This window comes from Cervus canadensis, chromosome 3 (genome assembly GCF_019320065.1).
Source record: "Cervus canadensis isolate Bull #8, Minnesota chromosome 3, ASM1932006v1, whole genome shotgun sequence".
In the NCBI taxonomy this organism is placed as follows: domain Eukaryota; kingdom Metazoa; phylum Chordata; class Mammalia; order Artiodactyla; family Cervidae; genus Cervus; species Cervus canadensis.
In genome coordinates, this window is record NC_057388.1 from 103,426,802 (window position 1) to 103,453,869 (window position 27,068).

Sequence of the window (27,068 nt, forward strand, 5' to 3'; positions counted from 1 at the left end):
GAAGAAAAGAAGATCTTGAACAAGACCCATCACCAACAAGGAAAATCGAAACTGTAATCAGAAATCTTCCAGCAAGCAAAAGCCCAGGACCTGATGGCTTCACAGCTGAATTCTACCAAAAGTTTATAGAAGAGCTAACACCTATCTTACTCAAACTCTTCCAGAAAATTGCAGAAGAAGGCAAACTTCCAAACTCATTCTATGAGGCTACCATCACCCTAATTCCAAAACCAGACAAAGATGCTACATAAAAAGAAAACTACAGGCCAATATCACTGATGAACATAGATGCAAAAATCCTTAACAAAATTCTAGCAAACAGAATTCAACAACATATTAAAAAAATCATACACCATGACCAAGTGGGCTTTATCCCAGGAATGCAAGGATTCTTTAATATCTGCAAATCAATCAATGTAATACACCACATTAACAAATTGAAAGATAAAAACCATATGATTATCTCAATAGATGCAGAGAAAGCCTTTGATAAAATTCAACACTCATTTATGATTAAAACTCTCCAGAAAGCAGGAATAGAAGGAACATACCTCAACATAATAAAAGCTCTATATGACAAACCCACAGCAAACATTACCCTCAATGGTGAAAAATTGAAAGCATTTCCCCTGAAATCAGGAACAAGACAAGAGTGCCCACTCTCACCACTACTATTCAACATGGTGTTGGAAGTTTTGGCCACAGCAATCAGAGAAGAAAAAGAAGTAAGAGGAATCCAGATAGGAAAAGAAGAAGTGAAACTCTCACTGTTTGCAGATGACATGATCCTCTACATAGGAAACCCTAAAGACTCTACCAGAAAATTACTAGAGCTAATCAATGAATATAGTAAAGTTGCAGGATATAAAATTAACACACAGAAATCCCTTGCATTCCTATATACTAACAATGAAAAAACAGAAAGAGAAATTAAGGAAACAATACCATTCACCATTGCAACAAAAAGAATAAAATACTTAGGAGTACATCTACCTAAAGAAACAAAAGACATATACATAGAAAACTATAAAACACTGATGAAAGAAATCAAAGAGGACACAAACAGATGGAGAAACATACCGTGTTCATGGATTGGAAGAATCAATATTGTCAAAATGGCTATTCTACCCAAAGCAATCTATAGATTCAATGCAATCCCTATCAAGCTACCAACGGTATTTTTCACAGAACTAGAACAAATAATTTCACAATTTGTATGGAAATACGAAAAACCTCAAATAGCCAAAGTAATCTTGAGAAAGAAGAATGGAACTGGAGGAATCAACCTGCCTGACTTCAGACTCTACTACAAAGCCACAGTCATCAAGACAGTATGGTACTGGCACAAAGACAGAAATATAGACCAATGGAACAGAATACAAAGCCAAGAGATAAATCCACGAACCTATGGACACCTTATCTTTGACAAAGGAGGCAAGGATATACAATGGAAAAAGACAACCCTTCAACAAGTGGTGCGGAAAACTGTCAACCACTTTAAAGAATGAAATCTAGAACACTTTCTAACACCATATATACAAAAAAAACTCAAATGGATTAAAGATCTAGATGTAAGAACAGAAACTATAAAACTCCTAGAGGAGAACATAGGCAAAACACTCTCCAACATAAATCACAGCAGGATCCTCTGTGACACACCTCCCAGAATATTGGAAATAAAAGCAAAAATAAACAAATGGGACCTAATGAAACTTAAAAGCTTTTGCACAACAAAGGAAACTATAAGCAAGGTGAAAAGACAGCACTCAGATTGGGAGAAAATAATAGCAAATGAAGCAACAGACAAGGGACTAACCTCAAAAATACACAAGCAATTCCTGCAGCTCAATTCCGGAAAAATAAATGACCCAACCAAAAAATGGGCCAAAGAACTAAACAGATATTTCTCCAAAGAAGACATACAGATGGCTAACAAACACATGAAAAAGATGCTCAACATCACTCATTATCAGAGAAATGCAAATCAAAACCACAATGAGGTACCATTACACGCCAGTCAGGATGGCTGCTATCCAAAAGTCTACAAGCAATAAATGCTGGAGAGGGTGTGGAGAAAAGGAACCCTCTTACACTGTTGGTGGGAATGCAAACTAGTACAGCCACTATGGAGAACAGTGTGGAGATTCCTTAAAAAACTGGAATAGAACTGCCATATGACCCAGCAATCCCACTTCTGGGCATACACACTGAGGAAACCAGATCTGAAAGAGACACGTGCACCCCAATGTTCATTGCAGCACTGTTTATAATAGCCAGGACATGGAAGCAACCTAGATGCCCATCAGCAGACGAATGGATAAGGAAGCTGTGGTACATATACACAATGGAATATTACTCAGGCGTTGAAAAGAATTCATTTGAATCAGTTCTAATGAGATGGATGAAACTGGAGCCCATTATACAGAGTGAAGTAAGCCAGAAAGATAAATATCACTACAGCATACTAACACATATATATGGAATTTAGAAAGATGGTAATTTTAATCCTATATGCAAAACAGAAAAAGAGACACACACGTACAGAACAGACTTTTGGACTCTGTGGGAGAAGGCGAGGGTGGGATGTTTCGAGAGAACAGCATGTATATTATCTATAGTGAAACAGAGCACTAGCCCAGGTGGGATGCGTGAGACAAGTGCTCGGGCCTGGTGCACTGGGAAGACCCAGAGGAATTGGGTGGAGGGGGAGGTGGGAGGGGGGATCAGGATGGGGAATACATGTAAATCCATGGCTGATTCATGTCAATGTATGACAAAACCCACTGCAATGTTGTGAAATAATTAGCCTCCAACTAATAAAAATAATAACAAAGGCCTGGGCTCCGCGGTCCTAGGGCCGCGGCCACACCCACCTCCTTGGCAACCAAAGGGACGCTTTCTCCTTAGCAACCAGCGAGGCTCCCACCATGGCTGAAGAAGAGGAAGGTGCTGCCCCTGCGGAGAAAGCTATCCGGATCCAGAGGGTGTTTATAAACCTTCTGGACTCATACAGCAGCAGAAACATCGGGAAGTTTCTTTCTAACTGTGTTGTTGGGGCTTCACTTGAAGAAATTACGGAGGAGGAGGAAGAGGATGATGAAACTAAATCAGTGATGCCAGAAGCCTCCATGGCCAAACTGAAGGAAGGCACGTTCCAGATCGTGGGCACACTTTCCAAGCTGGACGTCCCCCGACCCGAGTTTGCTGTGGAGACCTACTTGGCATCTCTCAAGAAGATCTTCTCTTGCGCCTGCTGGAATGTGATGTTATCATTTATAACCTCACTGAGAACCCCCAGCAAGCGGAGGAAGCCATCTGGGCAGTCTCTGCCCTAAATGAAGAAAGCAGCCATTTCAAAAAGCGGAAGGTTTGGTCTCCACAGTGATGACCTGGGCGAGGTCCAAACCCCTGGACCCGGATGACTCTGAGGTCCCATTTACTGAAGAGGATTATCGAAGAAGAAAGCAACATCCTAATTTTCTGGACCACATAAATGCTGAAAAAATGGTTCTCAAATTTTGGAAAAATGTCAGAAAATTCACCACTTACGTAGTGGCTGCTGGACTTCAGTATGGAATGGAAGGAGGCATCTTGCATGCTTTTTTTAAGCTAGCTTGGTTGGGTGAAGTCCCTGCATTACCAGTGTTTGGAGATGGAACAAATGTCATTCCAGCCATTCACATCCTTGATCTAGCAGGAGTGATCCAGAACATCATAGACCACGTGCCGAAGCTCCACTACCTGGTGGCTGTGGATGAGTCAGTTCACACCCTGGAAGACTTTGTCAAGTGCATCAGTAAAAGTACTGGCCCTGGGAAAATCCAGAAAATACCCAAGGAAAATTCTTTCCTAACCAAGGACTTAACACAAGAGAATATTGACCACTTACTGGTCAATTTGAGGATGGAAGCACTCTTTGTGAAGGAGAATTTTAACATTCGATGGTTCGCCCAAGCCGGATTTGTGGAAAACATCAACAGCATCCTCAAAGAGTACAAGCAAAGCAGAAGATTACTGCCGATCAAGATTTGCATTCTCGGCCCTCCAGTGGTGGGAAAATCCAGCATTGCCGAAGTTTTAGCCAAATACTATAAATTGCACCACATTAAATTGAAGGATGTCATCTCTGAAGCCATAGTGAAACTGGAGGCAATCATTACACCTAAGGATGTAGTGGAAGGAGGAGAAGAAGAAGGTGAAGAAGAGGAAGAGGAGGATAACGTGGAAGATGCCCAGGAGCTCTTGGAGGGCATCAAGGAAAGCATGGACCAGAACGCAGGTCACCTGGAAGATCAATATATTATTAGATTTATGAAAGAAAAGCTAAAATCCATGCCTTGCAGGAATCAAGGTTACATTTTGGATGGATTCCCAAAGACCTATGATCAGGCCAAAGACCTGTTCAGCCAAGAGGATGAGGAGGAGGAGGAAGAAGGCAGAGGCAAAATGTTTCCCTATGATAAATTAATCATACCTGAGTTCGTGCGTTCCCTCGATGCGTCGGACGAGTTCCTCAAGGAGCGGGTGATGAACCTCCCGGAGAGCGTCGTGACAGGCACCCACTACAGCCAGGACCGCTTCCTCCGGGCTCTGAGCAACTACCGGGACATCAACACGGAAGACGAGACTGTCCTCAACTACTTCGACGAACTTGAAATCCACCCGATCCATATAGATGTAGGAAGACTTGAAGATGCTCAGAACAGACTTGCCATCAAACAGCTCATCAAGGAGGTCGGGGAGCCTCGCAATTATGGTTTAACGGATGAAGAAAAGGCGGAAGAGGAGCGGAAGGCTGCTGAGGAACGGCTGGCCAAGGAGGCCATGGAGGAGGCCGAGAGAGAGCACAAGGAGACAGTGGAGACCGCCGAGAAGATCGCCTGCTGGGAGGAATGGAACAAACGACTAGAGGAAGTGAAAAGAGAAGAAAGAGAATTACTGGAGGCCCAGTCTATTCCCTTGAGAAACTATTTAATGACCTATGTTATGCCAACACTTATGCAGGGTCTGAATGAGTGTTGTAAGGTCAGACCTGATGATCCTGTTGATTTTCTGGCGGAATATCTTTTCAAGAATAATCCTGAAACACAGTAAAACTTTAAAGATATCGTGCCATGTGCTTTACCGAGCTCAAGATGAGTTTAACATAGTAAATTGAAAAACTGCTTTAAAAAAAAAAATGCTTTTCTAGTTTTGGGGAAATTCATTTTTTTCCTCCTGCAATCAAATATTTTATTAAGTAAAATCATAAAAAGCCCCCAAAAAATAATAACAAAAAAAAAAAAAGAAATAGAACTGGAAATGGAAAATTTGACTGGTTCTATGGTGGGAAAAGAGTCATTCAAGGCTATATATTGTCATGCTGCTTATTGAACTTCTGTGCAGAGTGCATCATATGAAATGCTGGGCTGGATGAATCACAAGCTGAAATCAAGATTTTCAGGGGAGATATCAACAACCACAGATATGCAGATAATACCACTCTAATGGCAGAAAGTGAAAAGGAACTAAAGAGCCTCTTGATATGGGTGGAAGAGGAGTGGAAAAAGCTGGCTTAACATTATACATTCAAAAGAGTAAGATCACGGCCTCTGGTCCCATTACTTCATGGCAAATAGATGGGGAAAATGTGGAAACTGTCAGATTTTATTTTCTTGGGTTTAAAAATCACTGCAGCCATGATGACTGCTAATAATGACTGCTCATGATGACTGATAATGGTGATTGCAGCCATGAAATTAAATGATGCTTTCTCCTTGGAAGAAAAGCTATGACAAATCTAGACAGTGTATTAAAAATCAGAGACATCACTTTGCAACAAAGATTCATCTAGCCAAAGCTATGGTTTTTCCAGCTGTCACATATGGATGTGAGATTTTAACCATATAGAAGGCTGAGTGCTGAAGAATTGACACTTTTAAACTATAGTGCTGGAGAAAACTCTTGAAAGTCCCTTGGGCTGCAAAGACATCAAACCCATCAGTCCTAAAGGGGGAAATCAATCTGGAATATTCATTGGAAGGATTGATGATGAAGCTGAAGCTTCAATAATTTGTCCACCCAATGTGAAGAGCCAACTCATTAGAAAAGACTCTGATATTGGGAAAGTTTGAGGGCAGGAGGAGATGGGGACGACAGAGGATGAGATGGTAGGATGGCATCACTGACTCAATGGACATGAGTTTGAACAAACTCTGGGAGATAGTGAAGGACAGAGAAATCTGGCCTGCTGCAGCACATGGGGTCACAAAGAATCAGACACAACTTCACAACTGAACAGCAACATCTGAATTACTCTCGTATCCTCTCTATTAGTCACAAGGCAGAATGAGCCACATATCATTTCCTCTTAATTTTGTTGAAAGGTTTAATTATCATTAGCAAATTCAAACTTAACCTTTTAAATAGATTAAGTGCTAATTATATCATTTTCCAGGCTTAGATATTGTGAGAAAAGTTCTGTTTCTAATGAATGGGAGACAACTATGCATAACTCTGTAAACACAAGCACCGCTGTACCGTGCTCAGACATTACTAAATGTCTAGATTATTGACAAAATAGCTCCAGTTAATCACTATATTTGAGAAAGTGGCATTCATTGAGAAGTAATATGTGTTGGAGTGCTCTAGCCAGAGAATCTTAGACTTATAAAGGCTTATTAATAATGTAGAATAAGGTAGAATCACTGTGCATTGTTCACCTGCATAAAGGAGCACGGCAGGTTTCCCCCATTTTCGGAAAGTTCACCTGAGACAGTTGGCTTTTACGAAGACCAACGTTTGTACTTGCTTTCACTAATGGAAATAAATCAAAAGGGGATTTTTATTTTATAAAAAGAAATCCATTATCATACTGAAGCTGGTGTGCTTCTGCAATATTTTTCCATCTTTTATTGAAGTATAGTTAATTTACAATGCTATGTTACTTTCAGCTGTGCACTAAAGTGGTAAAGTGGTTTATATATATATATATATATATACATATATATATATATATAGAGAGAGAGAGAGTCTGAAAAAGAACACATATGTGTGTGATTTAGTATGTGTGTTCTTTTTTGGATCATTTTCCATAATAGGTTACCATTACTATAGCAATGCTGGTTGTTTGTAAAAGTAATGTGGCATACCTTTAATTTTCAAAAAAGAAAAAACAAACAAACAAACAAAGAAACAGATACTTGTACTGCTGAAGTATATAATGCTGCATCTGAGAGAAGCCTGAAACAAATTGGGCACCATTTTCTTGAAGGACAAAGTGAATCATTAAGAGTGCAGGCAATTTTCTTATCTATAGATCCAAGCATGCTATAGACAATAGTGTTTCATTTGTAAGAAACTAAGGCTGACTTTTATGCCCTAGATTGGAAGTTTGTAAGGAAGCTGTTGGCTTCCCAGTGGCCCAATGGTAAAGAATCCTCCTGCCAAACAGAAGATGTGGGTTCAATCCTTGGGTTGGGAAGATCCCCTGAGGAAGGATATGGCAACCCACTCCAATATTCTAGCCTGGGAAATCCCTTGGACAGAGGAGCCTGGCAGGCTGCAGTCCACAGGTTCGCAAAGAGTCAGACATGACTTAGGGACTAAACAGCAGCAGCCAAGGAAGTTGAATTCCAGTGTAATAGCTCCTGACCCACTTTATGGGGGAAAAACATGTGATGTGAGACAAGTAAATTACTAAACCTCTCATCTTCAATTTGCTTCTCTGTTAAGTGGAGATAATGATAATGATAACGATAATGGAACCACTAGTTTAGTACATGTATAAGTCAACTGAAGTGAATGTGTCTGATACATAAGAAGAGGTTCTTTCATGTAAATATGTGTATCAGACCTAAAAGAGCTACAACTTTAGTACTAAATCATAAATTTTTGTCTTGATATTAGTGAAAGATGCTTACCCTATTTAAAAATGGTTCCTCAAGTCTTGATCTGGAAAATGGGAATATTTTCTTTATATTCAAGAAAATCTGTGAACCATAAGCTTATTGAAGAAAATAGAGTAAATTAAGAGTAATTTCAAATTTTCTGCTGCATTTTTTGTTTTAATAATTATAGACTATGGATTATTATTTCTTCCTTTTGTGGGTGTCACTCATTTTTCTTTGGGTAAATTCATAGTGCAAATCAAAATTCAGGTGTTATTCCTACATGCAACTGTCTCTCCATTGTGTATCTACCTAAGAATTTCTATCCCTTGTTTTTGCTACCACAGGCTAAGCAAACATAGGAGTTCTGCCATCATAGTCCTGTGAAAACGCCCATTTCATCCAAAGACATATATGAAGAACTTGGTAAAGTACCAGTGAGGCTCTGGAGAAAAACATATTCTACAATCACCAAACTGGGGGTTTATAGCTCTTCTTTCCATTGCTGATTCTGAAGTTATAATCATGAACGCTGAAACATTGGGAAAGTACATTAAAGATATCAATATTAAATAAACAACAGTTGCTAGTTTCTGGGTCTTTTTTCTTTATTGTTTTTGTTAATGACATGGAAAGTTTCTTAGATTGCATTCAAACTTTACAACAGGTATAGCCCTTCCTAAGTATTTAACTCATCACTTTCTAGGCACCATGAACAGCCTAAGTTACTCTCCTAGTCAGCAAAACTTTCACTGCATTTTTCACCTCTGCATTTCTAACTGTGTATATGATAGGATTTAACATGGGAGTGAGGATTGCAAAGAACATAGCCACAAATTTGTCCACAGGATAAGTAGCCACAGGACGCATGTAGGTGAATATACAAGGGGCAAAAAAGAGTACCACTACTGTAAAGTGGGAGCCACATGTAGAGAGGGCTTTGTGTCGTCCTTTAGAGTTGTGGAATTTCAAGGAGTTCAGGATGACTATGTAGGAGATGAGAAGCAGGACAAAGATGAGAAAGCACATGCCCCCTGTGTTAGCTGCCACCACAATTCCAAGTGTGCAGGTGTGGCTGCAGGATAGTTTTAACAGTGAGAAGAAATCACACATAAAGTGGTCAATAAGATTTGAGCCACAGAAGGTCAAGTCCATGGTGAAAGGAATCTGCACCATGGCATGCAGGATCCCCCCAGTCCAGGCCACCACCACCAGGAGCTGGCAGAGCCCCTGTCGCATGATGGCCGTGTAGTGCAGAGGCTTGCAGATGGCCATGTAGCGGTCATAGGCCATGACAGTGAGAACGATGGTCTCTGACGCTCCCAGGAAGTGCTCCATGAAGAGCTGAGTCAGGCAGCCACCCCAGGAGATGGTTCTCCTCCAGTGCAGCAGGTCAGTGATTATTTTGGGGGTGGTGACAGAGCTGAAGGAGGCATCTATGAAGGACAAGTGCATGAGAAAGAAGTACATGGAAGCAGAAAGTGTGGGACTGAGGGAAATGGTGATGACAATGAGCAGGTTGGCCAACACGGTAAACAGGAAAATGAGCAAAAAGACAATGAAGAGCATTTTCTGCGAGTGTGGATTCTGTGTGAATCCCAGGAGAACAAATTCAGTCACATTGTTGGGAGGCATTGAGACATCTATTTAGGAAGTAACACTTTCCTGGGGACTAGGTTACCTACAAAGAATAAAGAATGATATTTATTAATCATGAAATAATTTAGCCTGAATTTCTTAGGGAAACAACAACAACAACAACAAAAACTGCAGGCACTGTAACTGTTGAGCTTGTCCTTGGCACTTTGCTTCTGTGCTTGTTTCAAATCTTTCTTACTTTTTCTGTGATGCTTTCTATCCCTTCAGACACATAGAGTTAGTCACCTGTAAAATAGCTATAGGGCAATATTTGATGTGTAATTTACAAAGAAAATACTGGGTTATCTACATGAGATCTGGGGTTTCATTCTGATTCCAAGTCCATTTGATTCTGCAAAGTCATCTTTACAGCCCATGCTTTTGAGACCTCCTTTTTGTCTATGAGATTACAAATTGAAATTTTCAGTTATATCTTATAAGTTTTGTAGAAGGAAATGGCAACCTACTCCAGTATTCCTGCCTGGAAAATCCCATGGACAGAAGAACCTGGTGGGCTACAGTCTATGGGGTCGCAAGTGTCAGACACAACTTAGTGACTAACCCTTATAAGTTTAGAACTGCCTCAAAGAGGTGAGAATTGTTCCTTCTCCATGACAACTCACACTTGAACCCTCAGCTGTATATGTGGAAGGAAAGACACTGTTAATAAATATCTATAATATTAGGGAGCTTAGGGCATGTGCATAAGTCACTGCTGTCTCTGGTGACTGAACACATAGCACTTAGCATGATGTCTGCAGTGTCTGAACCTATTAGGTGATGAGTAAATGCTTGGCAAGTTGCCATTTGCCATGGGTGAAATATGTCTGCATTCTGAGACCATAAACAGGAGAAAATCAAGTGTTCTTTTTCTCCTGCTCTATTTATCGTCACTTTCTACTTAATGAGAAACTGAAGTAAATGCTTGAAAGGAAGCTGCACTCCTCTTGTATAGTTTCTAACACATGGTATGGGGTAATTATGAACATATTTAGTTGCCTCTTGGAAATAGCATGTTACTGGGTCATTTTATTTTCAAAGTAATTAAGGCATTTTAATTGATTTTTTTTTTATTTTTCAAGACTCTTCCACATACAATTAAACATAGACATATTCAGTAAATGTATACCTTCTATACACATGAACTAAAAAAAAACCTGTTGCATCCATGTTTCAGAACAAGAGGATCTTTCTAGCAAAAAATCATTATTTCCAAGGTTTAAAATAAAAATTTAATGTGGAGAATGAATATTAGAGATTGATAAAGCTAAAAAATGGTTAAAGCATGTGGATATAAACAAAATATTCTGATGTCACTTTTTATTATGCTATGATAATCACTATAAACAAAATGTTGAACTGCCATATTAAAGTACATGTCTAATTGTTATTAAAAATTAATGTAGAGAATAGGGGGAAATAATCTGTAAGGTAAGATAGAGATAGATAATTTACTGTACATATATCCATATTTATATAGCCTAACACATATATAATCTATTGTTATAAATAGCTACTACAAGTTCAATTATTCAACACATACTTATTGGATACTTGCTATGTATATTAATGTATCTTTGTTCACACAGAGTCATAAAAAGTGTCTCTGATCAGTGTCTTTACTTCCTGAAATTTCATTACCAAACAGCAGTGAAGCATCCATCCATGGTAGGAATGAGCTTCCCACTCCTTTCTGTTTCTGCTACATGCGTCCCCGTGTCCTTCTCCATCTTCCCACAGCATCCATCATCCATCATTCCTCTTTACAAGACACAACATTACTAACAGAATGAGAAATTTAAGGACATAATTTTCCCAAAGAAAAAAGAAGATAAAACATAAATACAATAAAATGTATTCGGCAAACATTACTTCCTTTCCTAAATAAACAGATATAGACCTTTATTACCTGTTATCCAAAATGAAAATTTTGTACTTATGAGGAAACAAAGTGAAGTAGCTTAATTTCATTCTTGGATTCTGATGTGGGATTCCCCTAACAGACCAGAAGTTGATATAGTGTGTATAAAATAAGAATGACATAATTATAAATGTGTTTTAGATAGTAGATATGAAGAAATAGATACTACCACTTCATTCATCTTTGGTTCCATGGTATCCTTTCTAGGAATAAATGCTAATGGAGAATGATTTTAAAGGAGAAAAATCATTATTTATAACTATGTCCAACACAATTATTAAATGGAAATTTTAGAAATGACAGGGAATGTTCAACATTGGAGAAATGGATTTCCTGATTAATGTGTAGCTTTTAATAGAGAGCTTTTTTTAATTATATAATATCATAGGTACATTCTCTAATGAGAAGAACATTGTACATGCAATTTTTAACTTTGTAATTATTATGACTAATTTAGTCCTAATTTTGTATAATACTAATTTAAAATTATACCAATAAAAAAGAGTACAAAACAGCTTTACTTCTAAGTTAGTGGTATTACACTTGAGTATCTCTCTCTTGATGTATATATGGATTTAAATAACAGGTGAGGATGACGATTGATAATATTTGTAAGACTCATTTAAACCTGAGAGTCTATGATTATATCATTTCCTGGAAAAGAAATTCTCACCTATGAGTGTATCTGACATAGGTCCATGGTCTGGGCCCCAGGCAGCTGTTAGTTCACAAAGAATGAAATAAAATTATAAGATTTAAAAGTGCCAACTAGCTCAGTCACAATAAGGGTCTCTGTTGATTTATAAAGGGGACATTTGCATAAGCCTTGAAAGTACCACCCTGTATGCTTGCAGATTCTGTAAAGTTTCTTAGCTGTGGCTAATAGGGCCTCGAGAGGATTTCTCCATCATTATCGGACCTTGCCAAAAACCCAATTAATTTCTGTAAGTTAACTGAACATCAGAGAACTTTTATAAAATTCATCTTTAATTTTGAAGTCCTCCTTGAGTATACATGAAGATAAAGCCCAATGGCAAGAGGGAAAAAAAAGTTGTTCACTTGTTAATTTAGGTATTTGATAACATTCGAACTTAATATGGGAGCTTCCCTGGTGACTAAGTGGTAAAAGAATCTGCCTGCCAATGCAAGAGACTCAGGTTCAGTCCCTGAATCGAGAAGGTCCCTTGGAGAAGGGAATGGCAACCCACCCAAGTATTCTTGCCTGGAAAAGTCCCATGGACTGAGGAGTCTAGCAGGCTATATAGTCCATGAGGTCGAAAAGAGTCAGACACGACTGAGTGAGCAAGAGCTTAACATGAAGCCTAAATAGTTGTTATTATATTAGTTAAGCGTTCAGGTGGCTAATTGTCTGCTTTAAACATTTTATTATAATATTTTGAATTGCTATTTGGATTTTTACTACCATTCATGCAAATCATAATTTTTGCATTTTTTTTTCAGATAGATATTAAGGAATCATTATGAACCCTATCCTGTGAAGTCCAGTTTACAGTACTTCTTCATTTTTCTGGTGCCAATTCTTGAATTAAGTTAGCATGATAATAATGAAAAACAATTCCATCCTTTAATTATACTCAGAAATAATAAAATGCATTTATTTCAGTTTTTTAAATTTAATTGTACAATATCCATATGAAATAGAAAAAATAAGCAGTAATATTCACAATTTATAGCAAGGGACTATAAGACAGTGAGTAAGAGTGCCATTTGCCAAGAGGAAGTAGTAAGAAGCCAGACCACTAAGTCCTGGGTCAGGATTTTCATAATTAAATTATTGTTTTACTACTGAAGTGGCATGACATGTTTATGCTGCCACCAAATGTAAGGCTTTCACTATTATATACTAAAATAAATAAAAACCAATATTAGAAATTATTTTGTAAATATATTTAATTCAATTCAACTCAGGAATATTCCTGTATAGAAACAATCTTACTTACCATGCCCAAATATAAATACATTAATGATCTGAGTCTAGAAAATGTGGTCACTCTGAGCAGGTTGTGTCATAAAGCAAAGGAGTTTAATAAAATTGAAACCATATGACTAAACCTATTTGACTAGACACACCAATACTATAGTGCTATACTAATATTGTGATAGCAGTTGCCAAAGTCAGTCTGAATGAGGATTTTAAACTATCTACATAACTATAAGGGATAAGGTTTTTGCTGGAGTGTTTTCATGAAAATGTCCTGATCTTGGCTTTCAATACTGGACTGAAAGCCAGAGTCGGGGTCAGAGAATTAAAATAAACTAACTCAAACCATCATTATCAACTTCATAAAAGACTGAAATCCATTCACAATTGCCCATTAAGTCATCCATCCAGTTTCTACCTAAATAGCTACAACTCTAGGTGGAAGGATTGCTTTGGAATCCCTACACATGTCTAGTGTAACACGCCAAACCCTAGTGAAGCATAAAAGGGAAAGAGAGTGGAAAGAAAGAAAAAGTGAAAGTGTCAGTAGCTCAGTCATGCCCAACTCTTGTGACTCCATGAACTGTGTGTAGCCCACCAGGTTCCTCTGTCCATGGAATTACCCAGGCAAGAATACTGACGTGGGTAGCCATTTCTTTCTCCAGGGAATCTTCCTGACCCAGGGACTGAACCTGGGTCTCCTGCATTGCAGGTGGATTCTTTACCATTTGAGCCACGAGAGAAGCCCTTAAATGTGAGTTACAGTGTGTGCATGTGTGCTCAGTCATTTCTGACTCTTTGCAGCCCCATGGATTGTAGCCAGCCAGGTTTCTCTGCCCATGAAATTTTCTAGGCAAGAATACTGGATTAGGTTGCATTTTCCTCCTACAGGGAATCTTCCTGACCCAGGGACTGAGTTTGGATCTCTTGCTACTCTTGCGTTGGTATGCAGATTCTTTAGAACTAGTGTCACCTGGGAAGCGCAGAGAGAGTGGAGTTAAGTCTAAATCAGTGAAGGTTATCAATGAAAATGATTTTCCAAAAGAAGAGCTCCTGGAGCCTTATCAGGAAAGTCTGTTTACAGAATACAAATCCAAGGACAGAGTGGTCTAAAACCTCAGAGAGATAGCAACACAGATTCTCAAACTTGAATGATTAACGAGAATGAAAGTAGGAGAAATTATATATGGATCTTATTATAGTTTATCAGAAACTAGCTGAGGTACAGTTTGACCTTTGATAGGTTCAGGGACTAATTTCATAAAAACCAAGTATAATAGTTGCTTACAAGAAATGGTAAAGTTTTGAGAGTCGGACTGTGTTCTCATATCTTTTCCATGTTTACTTCTAATTGAAGTAGAATCAAATACAGCAATATTTATGGCAATAAATATATTGCCTTGGGCAGAATCACAGAACTTGGAAGCATGCTCCAATTTACCTAAAGAAACTACCTATAGAAATAAATTAAAGAAGATGATAGCATAGTGAGAAATAAAACTCTTGTCTCCTGATCCTGAGTCTAGTATCTTACTCTCCATCATATTCTCATAACCATAATATGCTTGCTAAACATTGTTACATCATGAAGTCCAATGATTTCTTCAATAGAATATATGATATCCATGTTGCGGGAGGCTGCATCTTCTGTCAAAAGAGGAAACTATAAAAACACCTATGACAAATACAAACCCTGCATTTTGGTAGGCAACTTCATTTCTGAAAACTTCCAGGATTCATTCATTATAGAGTCTTATAAGTTATGTATTTGTTTAGCTGAGAAATGCAGTCTTTAGTCAACTGTGTAGTAATGATTCCTGTTTTCTTTTTATATATCCCATACAAATAATCTCCTAAAGCAGTTTTCAACAGGATTCCGGATTCAGGGAACCAAGTGTAAAGCTAACTTTCTAATGGTGAAGTGCTATATGAACACGTTTTCCTGTGTGCTTTTGAAAAACACCTGCTTTTACTTGCTACTAATTGTTAACCTCATAGGGTATCACTTCCTATGGTATATAAACAAAATTATTTTTTAAATACCAAACCATAATCAAATGCCAGTCCTAAGGAGTTCTGTTTAGCGCAAACTTAACAGGATGTAGAGTAAGAATATTTGGGTTGAAAGCTGACTTACATGCTTTATGATCTAATTATCTATCTTTCTAATTTTTCATTTTTTTTCTATAAAATAAGAACACTAAATTTTAATTGTATAAAGTTGTGAGTATTTGAAAACACTTTAAAATTTTTACATCAGTTTAGATAGAGTACAACTAGCTTACAACAGCTGACAAATTGAGCCTAACAAAACAATAAGCCCAAGACAATTTTAAATATTAAGTATATAAGATGTGTGTCAAGAGAGTAATGACAACTATTTTTTTTTTATTATTTTACATTCCACATCATCATAGATACCGGTAAATCACACAAATTTCTGAGTACCAACTATGTATACACACACAACTATATATACAACTATGTATACATACATCTTTGTAATTAGAAAGAAACATTTTTAATTACTAAAAAGAAAGAGATTATAATGAGACACTGACTCTTTTTTTAAATCCTGTGAAATGCTTGAAAAACGATCAAATTTGAATTTAGGAGAATGAGGATACAAAAATATTTCGCTGACACTGGGTGAACTGTTTAACTTTTTTGAACTTTATTGTTCTTCATCTGTGAAATGGGAATGATCATAATAATCTGACCTTGCAGAGATACTGTTAGTGTTCGGTGAGAAGTATGGGAATAATCAAAATAACACCTACCTTGCAGAGGTGCTATTAGTGTCAGGTAAGAAGGGGGAAAATCTTCTAGTAATAAAATATAAAATGTAAAGATCATGAAAGAATTAAACCCTTCATGTTAGATCATTTCTAATCTGAAATTTTACATTGGGTTAATAACATTCTAATGGCATTTTTGCACTCTGTATACCTTACCATGTAGATATAGGATTTAATCTGGGAGTAAAAGAGTATAGAATACTGCTATGGCTTTGTCCATGGGAAAAGTAGCCCCTGTTTCAGACACATAACAATACAGGGCACAGAGAACAAGACAACAGTTGTGGTGTGGGAGCTACAGGTAGTCAGGGCTTTTCTCCTTCCTGTAGAACCCTGAGTCTTCAAGGAGTCCAGGATGACCATGTAGGATACCACCTACGTTACAAATGATCACAGGAGTTACCCCACCATGGAGCAACCAAGAGGAACATGTCAGTGCAGGAAAGTTGTATCAGGGGAAATGTCACACATGAATGATCCATGAGGTTGGGGCCATGGAGCAGGAGTCAGAGAGTGACTAGGATCTGTCCAACTGAGTGGAGCAAAGCCTTGCCTGACACACGCCCACCGGGAGGCAGCATGTGCGGTGGTCCATGATAGGCACATGGTGCAGAGGTCTGCAGATGGCCATGTAGTGGTCACAGGCACAATGGCAAGGAGGGCAGTCTCTGAAGCTGGCAAGAAATAAAAGTTCAAAAAAGAGCTGTGCCATGCAGGCCCTGAAGGAGACAGCTTTTGAATCAGACAGCAAATCAGCTAGCATTTTAGGGATTATGGAAGAATAGCAGGCATCTATCAAGGATCAGAGGCCAGGAAGAAATATATTGTGAAGTCCAAAGTCTGGCCACAGATTTAGTACCATAGTGAGAAGGTTTCCCTTGACAGTGACAATGTAGGTGATAAGTAAGAGTGAAAATAGAATTCTCTATATCTGAGGAAATGGTACAAATCCCATTGTCATGAATTTGGTCTCCTTCATCTCATGTTCTTCAGTTTCAATGCTGAAGATCAATTCCGAGATGGAGAATTAGCCTGTAAAGATAATGTTTTCAATAGTAAGATGATGAGAAATTCAGTTCAAATCATTTTACAAATAGATGCTCTTTTTCTCCATGCTCTGCTGAAGAAGAAACTACATTTTCTAGTTTATAAAAGAGCAAACTTTTGAAGCCATTTAATTCAACTGATAGCAAGGACACTTGGAGCCTTCTTCCACATCTTCTAACAAGTGGCCCCTGGGTCTTTGCTAGAGGGGCATTCAGGCTCAGAGAACTCACCATACAATAAATCTGATTGCTCCCCAACCAGTAAGAAATATTGAATATCTTCTTTAAACATTAAAAAAAAAATGCTTGTACAGAAATTTGTTCTGTTTCTGCAAGCTGTTTTTGCACAGGTTAAATCTAATTCAGTATCCTCTTCCAATTAAAAATCACTCAGATAAGTGTGAGGGACAAGGTCTGTACCTGTCATTTTCACACATTTATTTATCAGTATACTTGATTAAGTGTCTGACTCATGTGTGCTCAGTCCCTTCATTGTGTCTGACTCTTTGTGACCTATGGACTGTAGCTGCCCACCAGGCTCCTCTGTCCATGGGATTCTCCAGGCAAGAGTACTGAAGAGGGTTGCCATGCCCTCTTATAGGGGATCTTCTTGACCCAGGGATTGAACCTGCATCTCTTATGTCTCCTGCATTGGTAGGTGGGTTCTTTACCACTAGCACCACCTAGGAAGCCCCTCTGACTCATTTTATCTGTTCAATAAAATTAAGTAAATAAATAAGTTGGGAGATTCTTATTTACCCTGTGTTTTTCTTTTTTTCCCAGCTAACTCCCAACATGGAGTTTACTCTTTTACTTCAAAAAAATTGAATGAATGATTGGAATTAAAATTATATATACTCTTTTTACCCATTATGATTTCTCAGTCTCTCCACCCTGAGAAGGTCTCTTCCCTGGTCTGTTCCAATCAGCTCCCTTACCTCCAAGTCAAGAGGTAGTACTAGCTGAATATTAAAGGGCAGAGGAGGAAAAAAGAAGAAATGTCACAGGGTTTACTGTCCTGGTTCCTGTTGTGGTTTGTCAATGGTTGGGTGCCTTTAACTGAGGCTGCACCCTCTTGGGTGGACCTCTGGGTTTCTGAGATCTCTCTCCCCTTGATCTTCCAGGCCCCATTGTGGTGATGGCTTCCTAACTTCTGGATGTTGAATCATCTGCAATTAGTTTATCTCAATTTTATTCATACCTTGATAGGTTATCATATTAAACTCTTAATCTTCCATTTTAGATATGCTGTTTCTTGTCAGGTTTCTAATGGATGCAGAAAGTTGCATTTTTTCCTTTGTAAAAATATGAATGAGAAAATAGTTTTCCCTTCAATAAATGTTCAGTTCAGTTCAGTTCAGTCACTCAGTCGTGTCTGACTCTTTGTGACCCCATGAACCATAGCACACCAGGCCTCCCTGTCCATCACCAACTCCCAGAGTCCACCCAAACCCTTGTCCATTGAGTCAGTGATGCCATCCAACCATCTTATCCTCTGTCATCCCCTTCTCCTCCTGCCCTCAATCTTTCCCAGCTTCAGGGTCTTTTCAAAATGAGTCAGCTCTTCACATCAGGTGTCCAAAGTATTGGAGTTTCAGCTTCAACATCAGTCCTTCCAATGAACACCCAGGACTGATCTCCTTTAGGATGGACTGGTTGAATCTCCTTGCAATCAAGAAATGTATTTTATTTATAAAGTATCTGTAATTCTTTTGATATATAGCTATTAAATACATTTTAACTTTTGTCAGGAAAAGCCTTATAAAGACTAAAAGGTAACACAAAGATTACTGGGTGTCTTCAGTAGAAAACTGTGTGTTATCTGTTGAACTCTCTTTAGAGTTATGCATGTGAAATAAAATTCATATTTCATGGTAAGACGAGAAAAAATTAAGCATAAAAATGCTTTGGCTCCTCTCTGCCTGCACTGTGCATTGTGTATCTGCATTATGAAGGGGCTAAATCTCACCCATGCCCAGGAATACCTGCTCAACCATAAACAGCATCCTCCTCCTAGTATCAGCAAGATAACTCCCAAAAAGGTAGCATTCTTTCTTGAGCTATTAAAGTGTCATGTGACCCACCATGATGACCTTTATATCTGGATTGTATAAACTGTCAATAATTAGTCATGTGGTGTACAATCCTCTTTCTCAAAAAACCTTAGGAATATGTATAACTGTGCCTTGACTTCTAATGGGTGGAATTGCTTGCAGAACTTTCTGAGATGCACTTTCAAGGTTATAATCCTCCTGTTTGGCTCAAATAAAAATTTTCAATTCTTTTTTTTTAGATCAACTGATTAATTTTTCACAGGCCTGTAATTCTATTGGGTTTTTGCTTTTTACTGCCTTTTGGTATTTTAAAACTAAGTTGTAGAAACAAATGGCATTCAAATAACTGTTGCCCATGGAAATAAAATGTTGTCTGGAGGAAATTTGATTGATTTCCCTGACCATTGCAAAATAGATAGTTTTGCTTCCATTGTTAAGTTGATTTCTCTTTCCTGACTGAACAATGTAAGGGGGATATATTAGATGATCCATTAGTTTGATTATATCATACTGCTTGTTCATTCATTAACAAGTGAGTTAACAAATCTTTGTTATGTGTTCATTTTATGTTTTATGAGAGTATGATTTCATTTTTTAAAGTTCTTTTCCTTTGATATTAAAATTTTAAAATATAATTCTGAGATTTAAGCTAAAAATTTCCTTAAAAATCTATATATTCTTACTCCATGTGTTATTATAACATTGGGCTAATGTTTTATTTTATTTGAGATCTGTTTCTATTTAATCAATTTGTAAAAGTCTCCTTTAAATCTTGCTTGGAAGTCAAATGTTCCAACAGTACTTTCTCATCTCTGTTTCTATTTCTGTGGTATTCGGAATATTACAAGTTATGCGTTAGCTATGGACTAAGGCAAATAAGCCTACTTCCCTCTTAAAAAAATATTATTTGGTAAGTTATAAAACTCCTTGTGAATATGAGAGATTATTATGATGAGCAATGATCCCAAACCTAATATTGAGTGCTCCATAGAGAACTTCAACCTTGTGCCCCAGGACATATAGTTAGCGAGGAGCAGACTTGAAGGCACAATTTAACACTGTCTGCATTCAGTGTAAGACCCAGAGGGATTGGGTGGAGAGGGAGGTGGGAGGGGGGATCGGGATGCGGAATACCTGTAAATTCATGACTGATTCAGTCAATGTATGACAAAACCCACTACAATACTGTAAAGTAATTAGCCTCCAACTAATAAAAAAAGATGGAAAAAAAATTAACACTCTCTGATCTCAAGTATTGATCTTGATCTTGACCCCACATCACATTCCATGTAAGAAGTTACCGAATAGTTATGAAGCTCCTTCTGATAGGAACAGAGTAAAGGGACAAATTAGGCAATTAAATGATTAATTCCACTAGGATATTGTAATTAGAAAAAAACGGGAGAACATTGTATGCCAATGATTACTCAAGAAAGCAGGTTTGTTTAGCCACAAAACCAAGTAGGCTTGCTTAACAACAAAATCATGACACAGAAACAAGATATTCCTGAAAACAATAACACAATGGTGATAGGAGACCCAGATACTTCCCAGTGAGCTCAGTAAGTTAATGATCCCTAGGACATGCTCTCAGCACACACAAAAGCAGCAATTTATGGAAAGGTGGCATTTCAAAGTGAAAGACAGACACTGTACTGAGACCAGAGGTAATTGTTGCATAGTGCCATGACAGTCCTGGTTTGACCATATAGGGACAAAAACAAAAAAAACAAAAAAAACTCTCCTGCCAAACCAGGAGGAGCAGCTGATGATAGAAGCTTGACATCAACTCAGGAACGAGGAAGAAGGTGGTCTTCATGTCTTCCTCCTTTCTTTTTATTATAAACCCACTCAGGTCTCAGGACATGGCACCCACTCATTCACCCACTGACAAACCTCACAAATATCCTATTCTAATAGGTCACCTTTTACCTATCGTTTTGACTCTCACTGAATTTTTTTTTTTTAGACATAAAGGATCAGAGACCCCCTGAAATGCCATCTACTGGTTTCAACTCTTTAACATTGTCAACGAAGGCTCCAGAAGACTGTTTCTCATCCTAACTTGTGGAGGCATTAATAAATGGATTCAAAAACACTTGGGAAATTGAAAGATGTCAATTCCTTCCTCTGAGATTTTCCCATTTCTCTTCCCCTCTCTCAGGAGAATTTAGAATTACATTGGTATTTTCTTTACTGTGTTAAGTCACTTTAATAACATATTGCTATCCTGTCCATTTCTAATTTGCCCAACACTTGCTATTTAAAGGAATTATATACATTGAGAATTTTTTATTTGCAATCCTCTTTCATATTTAATCTCAAAATAGCCCTGTGAGATGAATACTTCACTCCCAATTCATAAATAAAAAAAGCTGAGGCTGAAACAGTACTTTCACTTGTCTTGGAGAGTATAACCAGTTAAGTAGTAGAAGCCTATATCTATTGCTTCAGTTTCAAGCTTTTAGATGTCTAATTTAAGAACTCTCCACAATCAGAAATCTCTCAAAAATTTGAACATGCTTCACCATAAACAAAACAACTATCCTGGGTTTCAAATTATATTATAAATGAGCTTCCTAAAAATTCAAGTATATAGAGGAAACAATTTGACGTACAAATAATTAGACAAATAATGAAATCATAAGCATTAAAAAGTAATGGTTTATTAGAGAGTATCTAATTCATTTATTTTATTTTTTAATATTAAAAAGCTGAGATTCATATGAAGAAGGGAATGCTTCTAAAATTGCACATTTTGATACTGGCAAATTACAATTAATTTTTTTTCAGATTTTCTAAATTCCAATCTGTTTTACATTTTCCTTCTATTGAATAACTGATATATTCATGTGTTACCAAGTAGTGTAACCGATAGACATTGTTTTCTTTGACTAATTGATATGTGTGATTAGTTAACTAAAGTGAGCCTCATTGTTTTCCAAATGAGACCTACCTAGGGAAATGAAGACGTTAAAAGACCCACAGGCAAATATATGCTTTGCTTCAATCCCATAGGATTTTTTCACATAAAGAAAAATTTCACAAATCAAAGATTAATAATGCAGGATTTTATTAAGTTTCCATTTCTATACCAACTTAGCCTATATCTCCATTTTATTCCTAAACCACAAAGGTAAATTACGTGAGAATGGGATAAGAATTACTCCCTGCATCTGTCAAATTTCTTTGGTAGCACACTATTATGGAGCTTCTTTTTAGTTACTATTTTGAAAAAGGAGATTTGTTCCAAATATTTCTCCTCAGTCCTTTACTATATAATAACTTTACTCAGGCATCAGGCACCCAATAAGGAAACGTATACCCTCTGTAGAACACACGTAATCTACTAGATATGCAGAACTGACCCATAGTGAGAACACTGACTCAGTAATTTGTCACCTTTTTAAAAATCAATAAATAGAAAACTAATGAAATGTAGTTGGAGGGCCAGGATTGTTATTTGCTCAGACATGTCCCACTCTTTGAGACTCCATGGACTTTAGTCCACCAAGTCCTCTCTCCATGGAATTCTCCAGGCAAGGATGCTAGAAGGCTAGCCATTCTCTTCCCCAGAAGATCTTCCTGACCAAGGGACCAAATCTAGGTCTCCTGCATTGCAGGTGGATTCTTTACCATCTGAACCACCAAGGAATCCCTGGAGGAACAGTAAGGGGAGCCCTTAGTCCCTCTTCTTTCCTGACAAGGGCTCAGCCCATGAAAGGCCATGACGTCTTTATTTACTAGAGTCCACACACCACCCCAACTCCCTCTTCTCCTCTATAATTGCATTCTCCTTCCTTTATCTTAGGGAGACTCACACATGTTTCTCTATAGTTGCAGGCCCCAAATTACATTTCTTGCTGATACCAAATAAGCCCATCATCATGGGAAAATGTCTGGCAGAATATTTGTCTCAGGTCAACAATCATCCATGGCTTTCTGATCAGTGGGGGACGGTGTTATTCTGACACTCAGGAGTGAGCTTTAGCTTAGAACCTATGTCAAGTAATGTCAGGAAGGACTTGAGGATTTCTACTTACCCAGAGCATGGTTACTCTGATATATGGTCTCAGATTCCTTAGACAAAGATCAGGTTGAAGATTTGCATAACCTACTCTTGGTGATATTACAGAGTTCCTACTTAAAAATACCTGATATCTATTTTATTCAAAAATCTCTGGATTTAGAAATTATCCAAATGTAGTCAGTAGCCATGATTTTTTTTTCCTGAATTGATTCCTGTTCATTCAATTCAGACCTCTTTCACCAAACCAGAACCTATTTTACCATCATCATCATCCCCTTCCTCATCATAGTCAAATCAGTTGGCTTATGTTGTCATAACTAAATGAACAGATGAACAGATTGGGTAGCTTAAACAACAACAACAAAGAATCAGTTTTTTTTCACGTTATGGAGCTGAAAGTCCAAGATCAAATTGACTTCAGGGTTGGTTTCTGGTGCGGCCTCTCTTCCCAGCTTGCAAATGACCACCTTCTTGCTCTGGGCCTAAAAAGACTTTCCCCTAAGCAAACATGAGGCAGCACTTTCAATTTCAGTTTCTTATTTGTGTGCTTTCAATTTCTTCTTAGGACTCCGGTTCTTTTGGATTATGGCTTCACCCTTATAATCTAGAGGTGAACCTGTTATTTAAATCCTCACTCTTCAAGACTTCACAGCCTATATACCAGACATATGAATAAAGAAACTTTTTAGATGACTTCAGCCTCAGCCAGTTTCTGATTGTAACCTCGTAAGAGATGCTACGTCTCAAGTATTCTACTGAACTGATTAAATCCACACTCACTGAAAGCACCTGGAATAATAAGTGTTGGTGTCTTAAATCTCTAAATTTGGAGGTGATTTTTTCTATGGCAGTTGTACCCGAAACACTGCAGAAATTTAGACAATAGAACATTGGCTCATTGATAGATACACTAATTGAACAAAATAGATAGATAAGAGAAAGAATGATTGATAAATAGATTTCATTCATGAAAGCAGGTTATTGCAGGGTAGTGGGAAACAGAATTGGTGTTACTGAAGCACAGCTGACTGCTCACCACTTGAAAAAAATTAATACTCATAAAAGTTGGTAGGAAAGAAAGGTGCTTTTAATCAGAATATGGTATCACTCAGCATTTCCATCCACTTTAGTGGTCACTGTGCTAGAGATAACTGTTCTACACAGGTTCAATTTGCAATAGGATCTATCTTTCAACAATCCTGACTTTTGAGAGAAGTAACACACCATGAAGTAATGCAATCAGTCAAACTTAGATTTATAAAGAGTTGTTAATAATGTAGGATGGCCTGGTATTCTGCAGATGCATAGAGTAGCATTGCTACTCCCACTGAAAATTTACCTCTGAAAATTCGCCTTAGCCACTTGCTTTTTTGAAGACCAACAATAGTGATTGTCTTCACTAAGATAAAGAAAGCTGAAGGGAATTTTTGCTTTTACAAAAAAGAAAAAAAATCCATTATCAAACTAATTTGATGTCCCCCCCCCCCATTTTACTTCTATTGAAATGCACTTAATTTACGATGTTGTCTGAGTTCAATGTGCACATGTGCCTGCATGCTAAGTCACTTCAGTCGTGTCCAACTCTTTGGACCCTATAGACTGTAGACAGCCAGGCTCCTCTGCCCATGGGGTTCTCCAGGCAAGAATACTGCAGTAGGTTGTCATGCCATCCTCCAGGGGATCTTCCCAACCCAAGGATAGAACCCACATCTCTTATGTCTCCTGTACGTGGTTTCTCTACTACTAGTGCCACTTGGGAAGTCCATGTTCAAGTGTACAACAAAGTAAATAAGTTGTATATACATGAACACACACACATATGTAATAGTTTTCAGATTCTTTATCAATATAGGTTACCATTACCATACTAATGTCCTTTGTAAAAGTGAAGTGGCACAACTTGAACTTTGAAAAATAAATAAATAAAATCATTCTGCTGAAATATGTTACTTTTTGTGAGACAAAACTATAGGAAATTTGACACCATCTTCTTAAAGGACAAACTGAATCATTTAGACTGAAATTTTCTTATCTATACACCTAAACATAGCACAGAAAATTTGTGAAAAAAAAAAGTAAAATTGAGTTCTAAAGACCTAGATTGTAAGTTAGTAGCTGAAACTTTTAAAAGAGAGCTGCATTCCAGTGTAATAGTTCCTGACACAATTTAAGAGGGAATCACATGTGATGTAATTCTTGCTTGCTCCTTGGAAGAAAATCTATGACAAACCTAGACAGCATATTAAAAAGCAGAGACATTGCTTTGCCAATGAGGTTCTGTATAGTCAAAGCTGTGGTTTTTCCAGTAGTCATGTGTGGATGTGAGAGTTGGACCATAGTGCCAAAGAATTGATGCTTCTGAACTCTGGTGATGCAGAAGACTCTTGAGAGTCCCTTGGACTGCAAGGAGATTAAATTAATTAATCCTAAAGGAAATAAATCCTGAATATTCATTGGAAGGACTGATGCTGAAGCTGAAACTTCGATATTTTGGCCACCTGATGCAAAGAGCAAACTCATTAGAAAAGACCCTGATGCTGGGAAAGATTGAAGGCAGGAGGAGAAGGGGACAACAGAGGATAAGGTGGTTGGATGACATCACTGACTCAGCAGACATGAGTTTAGGAATCTCCAGGTGATGGCGAAGGACAGAGACTTCTGGTGTGCTGCTGTCCATGGAGTTGCAAAGAGTTGGACACAACTGAGTGACTAAGCAACAATATGTGATGTGAAGCAAGTCAGTTAGTAAGCCTCTCTTGATTTCAATTTTCTTCTCTGCAAAATGGGTATAATGGAACCATCAGTTTAGTACCTGGATAAATCAGCTGAAGTAGATATGCCTGATAGATAGTAAGAGCTTCATTTAGTGTAAACATATGTAACAGAACTACAGATAAATAGCTTTGCAACCTAAACATAAGCTTTTTGTTGAGATTTGCAAAGTACACTTACCCTTGTTTCAAATGACTCCTCAAATATAGGTTAAAAAATAAAAACAATTACTTAATGTCAGGACATACCTAAAGTAATGAAAGAGAATAACCTACAACCTAGATTACTGTACCCAGCAAGGATCTCATTCAGATATGAAGGAGAATTCAAAAGCTTTATAGGCAGGCAAAAGCTGAGAGAATTCAGCACCACCAAACCAGCTCTTTAACAAATGCTAAAGGATCTTCTCTAGACAGGAAACACAGAAAGGTTGTATAAACGTGAACCCAAAACAACAAAGTAAATGGCAATGGGACCATGCCTATCAATAATTATTTTAAATGTAAATGGGTTGAATGCCCCAACCAAAGGACAAAGACTGACTGAATGGATACAAAAACAAGACCCCTATATATGCTGTCTACAAGAGACCCACCTCAAAACAAGGGACACATACAAACTAAAAGTGAAGGGCTGGAAAAAAATATTTCATGCAAAAGGAGACCAAAAGAAAGCAGGAATCGCAACACTCATATCAGATAAAATAGACTTTAAAATAAGGCTGTGAAAAGAGACAAAGAAGGACACTATATAATGATCAAAGGATCAATCCAAGAAGAAGATATAACAATTACAAATCTATATGCACCCAACATAGGAACACCACAATATGTAAGGCAAACGCTAACGAGTATGAAAGAGGAAATTAATAGTAACACAATAGTAGTGGGAGACTTTAATACCCCACTCACACCTATGGATAGATCAACTAAACAGAAAATTAACAAGGAAACACAAACTTTAAATGACAAAATGGACCAGCTAGACCTAATTGATATC

The 27,068-nt window shown here is 37.7% G+C and overlaps 1 protein-coding gene and 1 pseudogene across 1 annotated transcript; one reads left to right on the forward strand and one right to left on the reverse strand.

Moving 5' to 3' along the window:
• The first annotated feature begins 2,927 nt into the window (after positions 1–2,927).
• Positions 2,928–5,094, forward strand: LOC122438007 (annotated as a pseudogene).
• Positions 5,095–8,588: 3,494 nt separating this feature from the next.
• LOC122438008 (olfactory receptor 140-like) lies at positions 8,589–9,509 on the reverse strand. The gene has a single exon (XM_043462466.1). It carries the CDS (start codon positions 9,501–9,503, stop codon positions 8,589–8,591), a length of 915 nt encoding a protein of 304 aa, XP_043318401.1. The 5' UTR covers positions 9,504–9,509.
• Between the last annotated feature and the right edge of the window lie 17,559 nt (positions 9,510–27,068).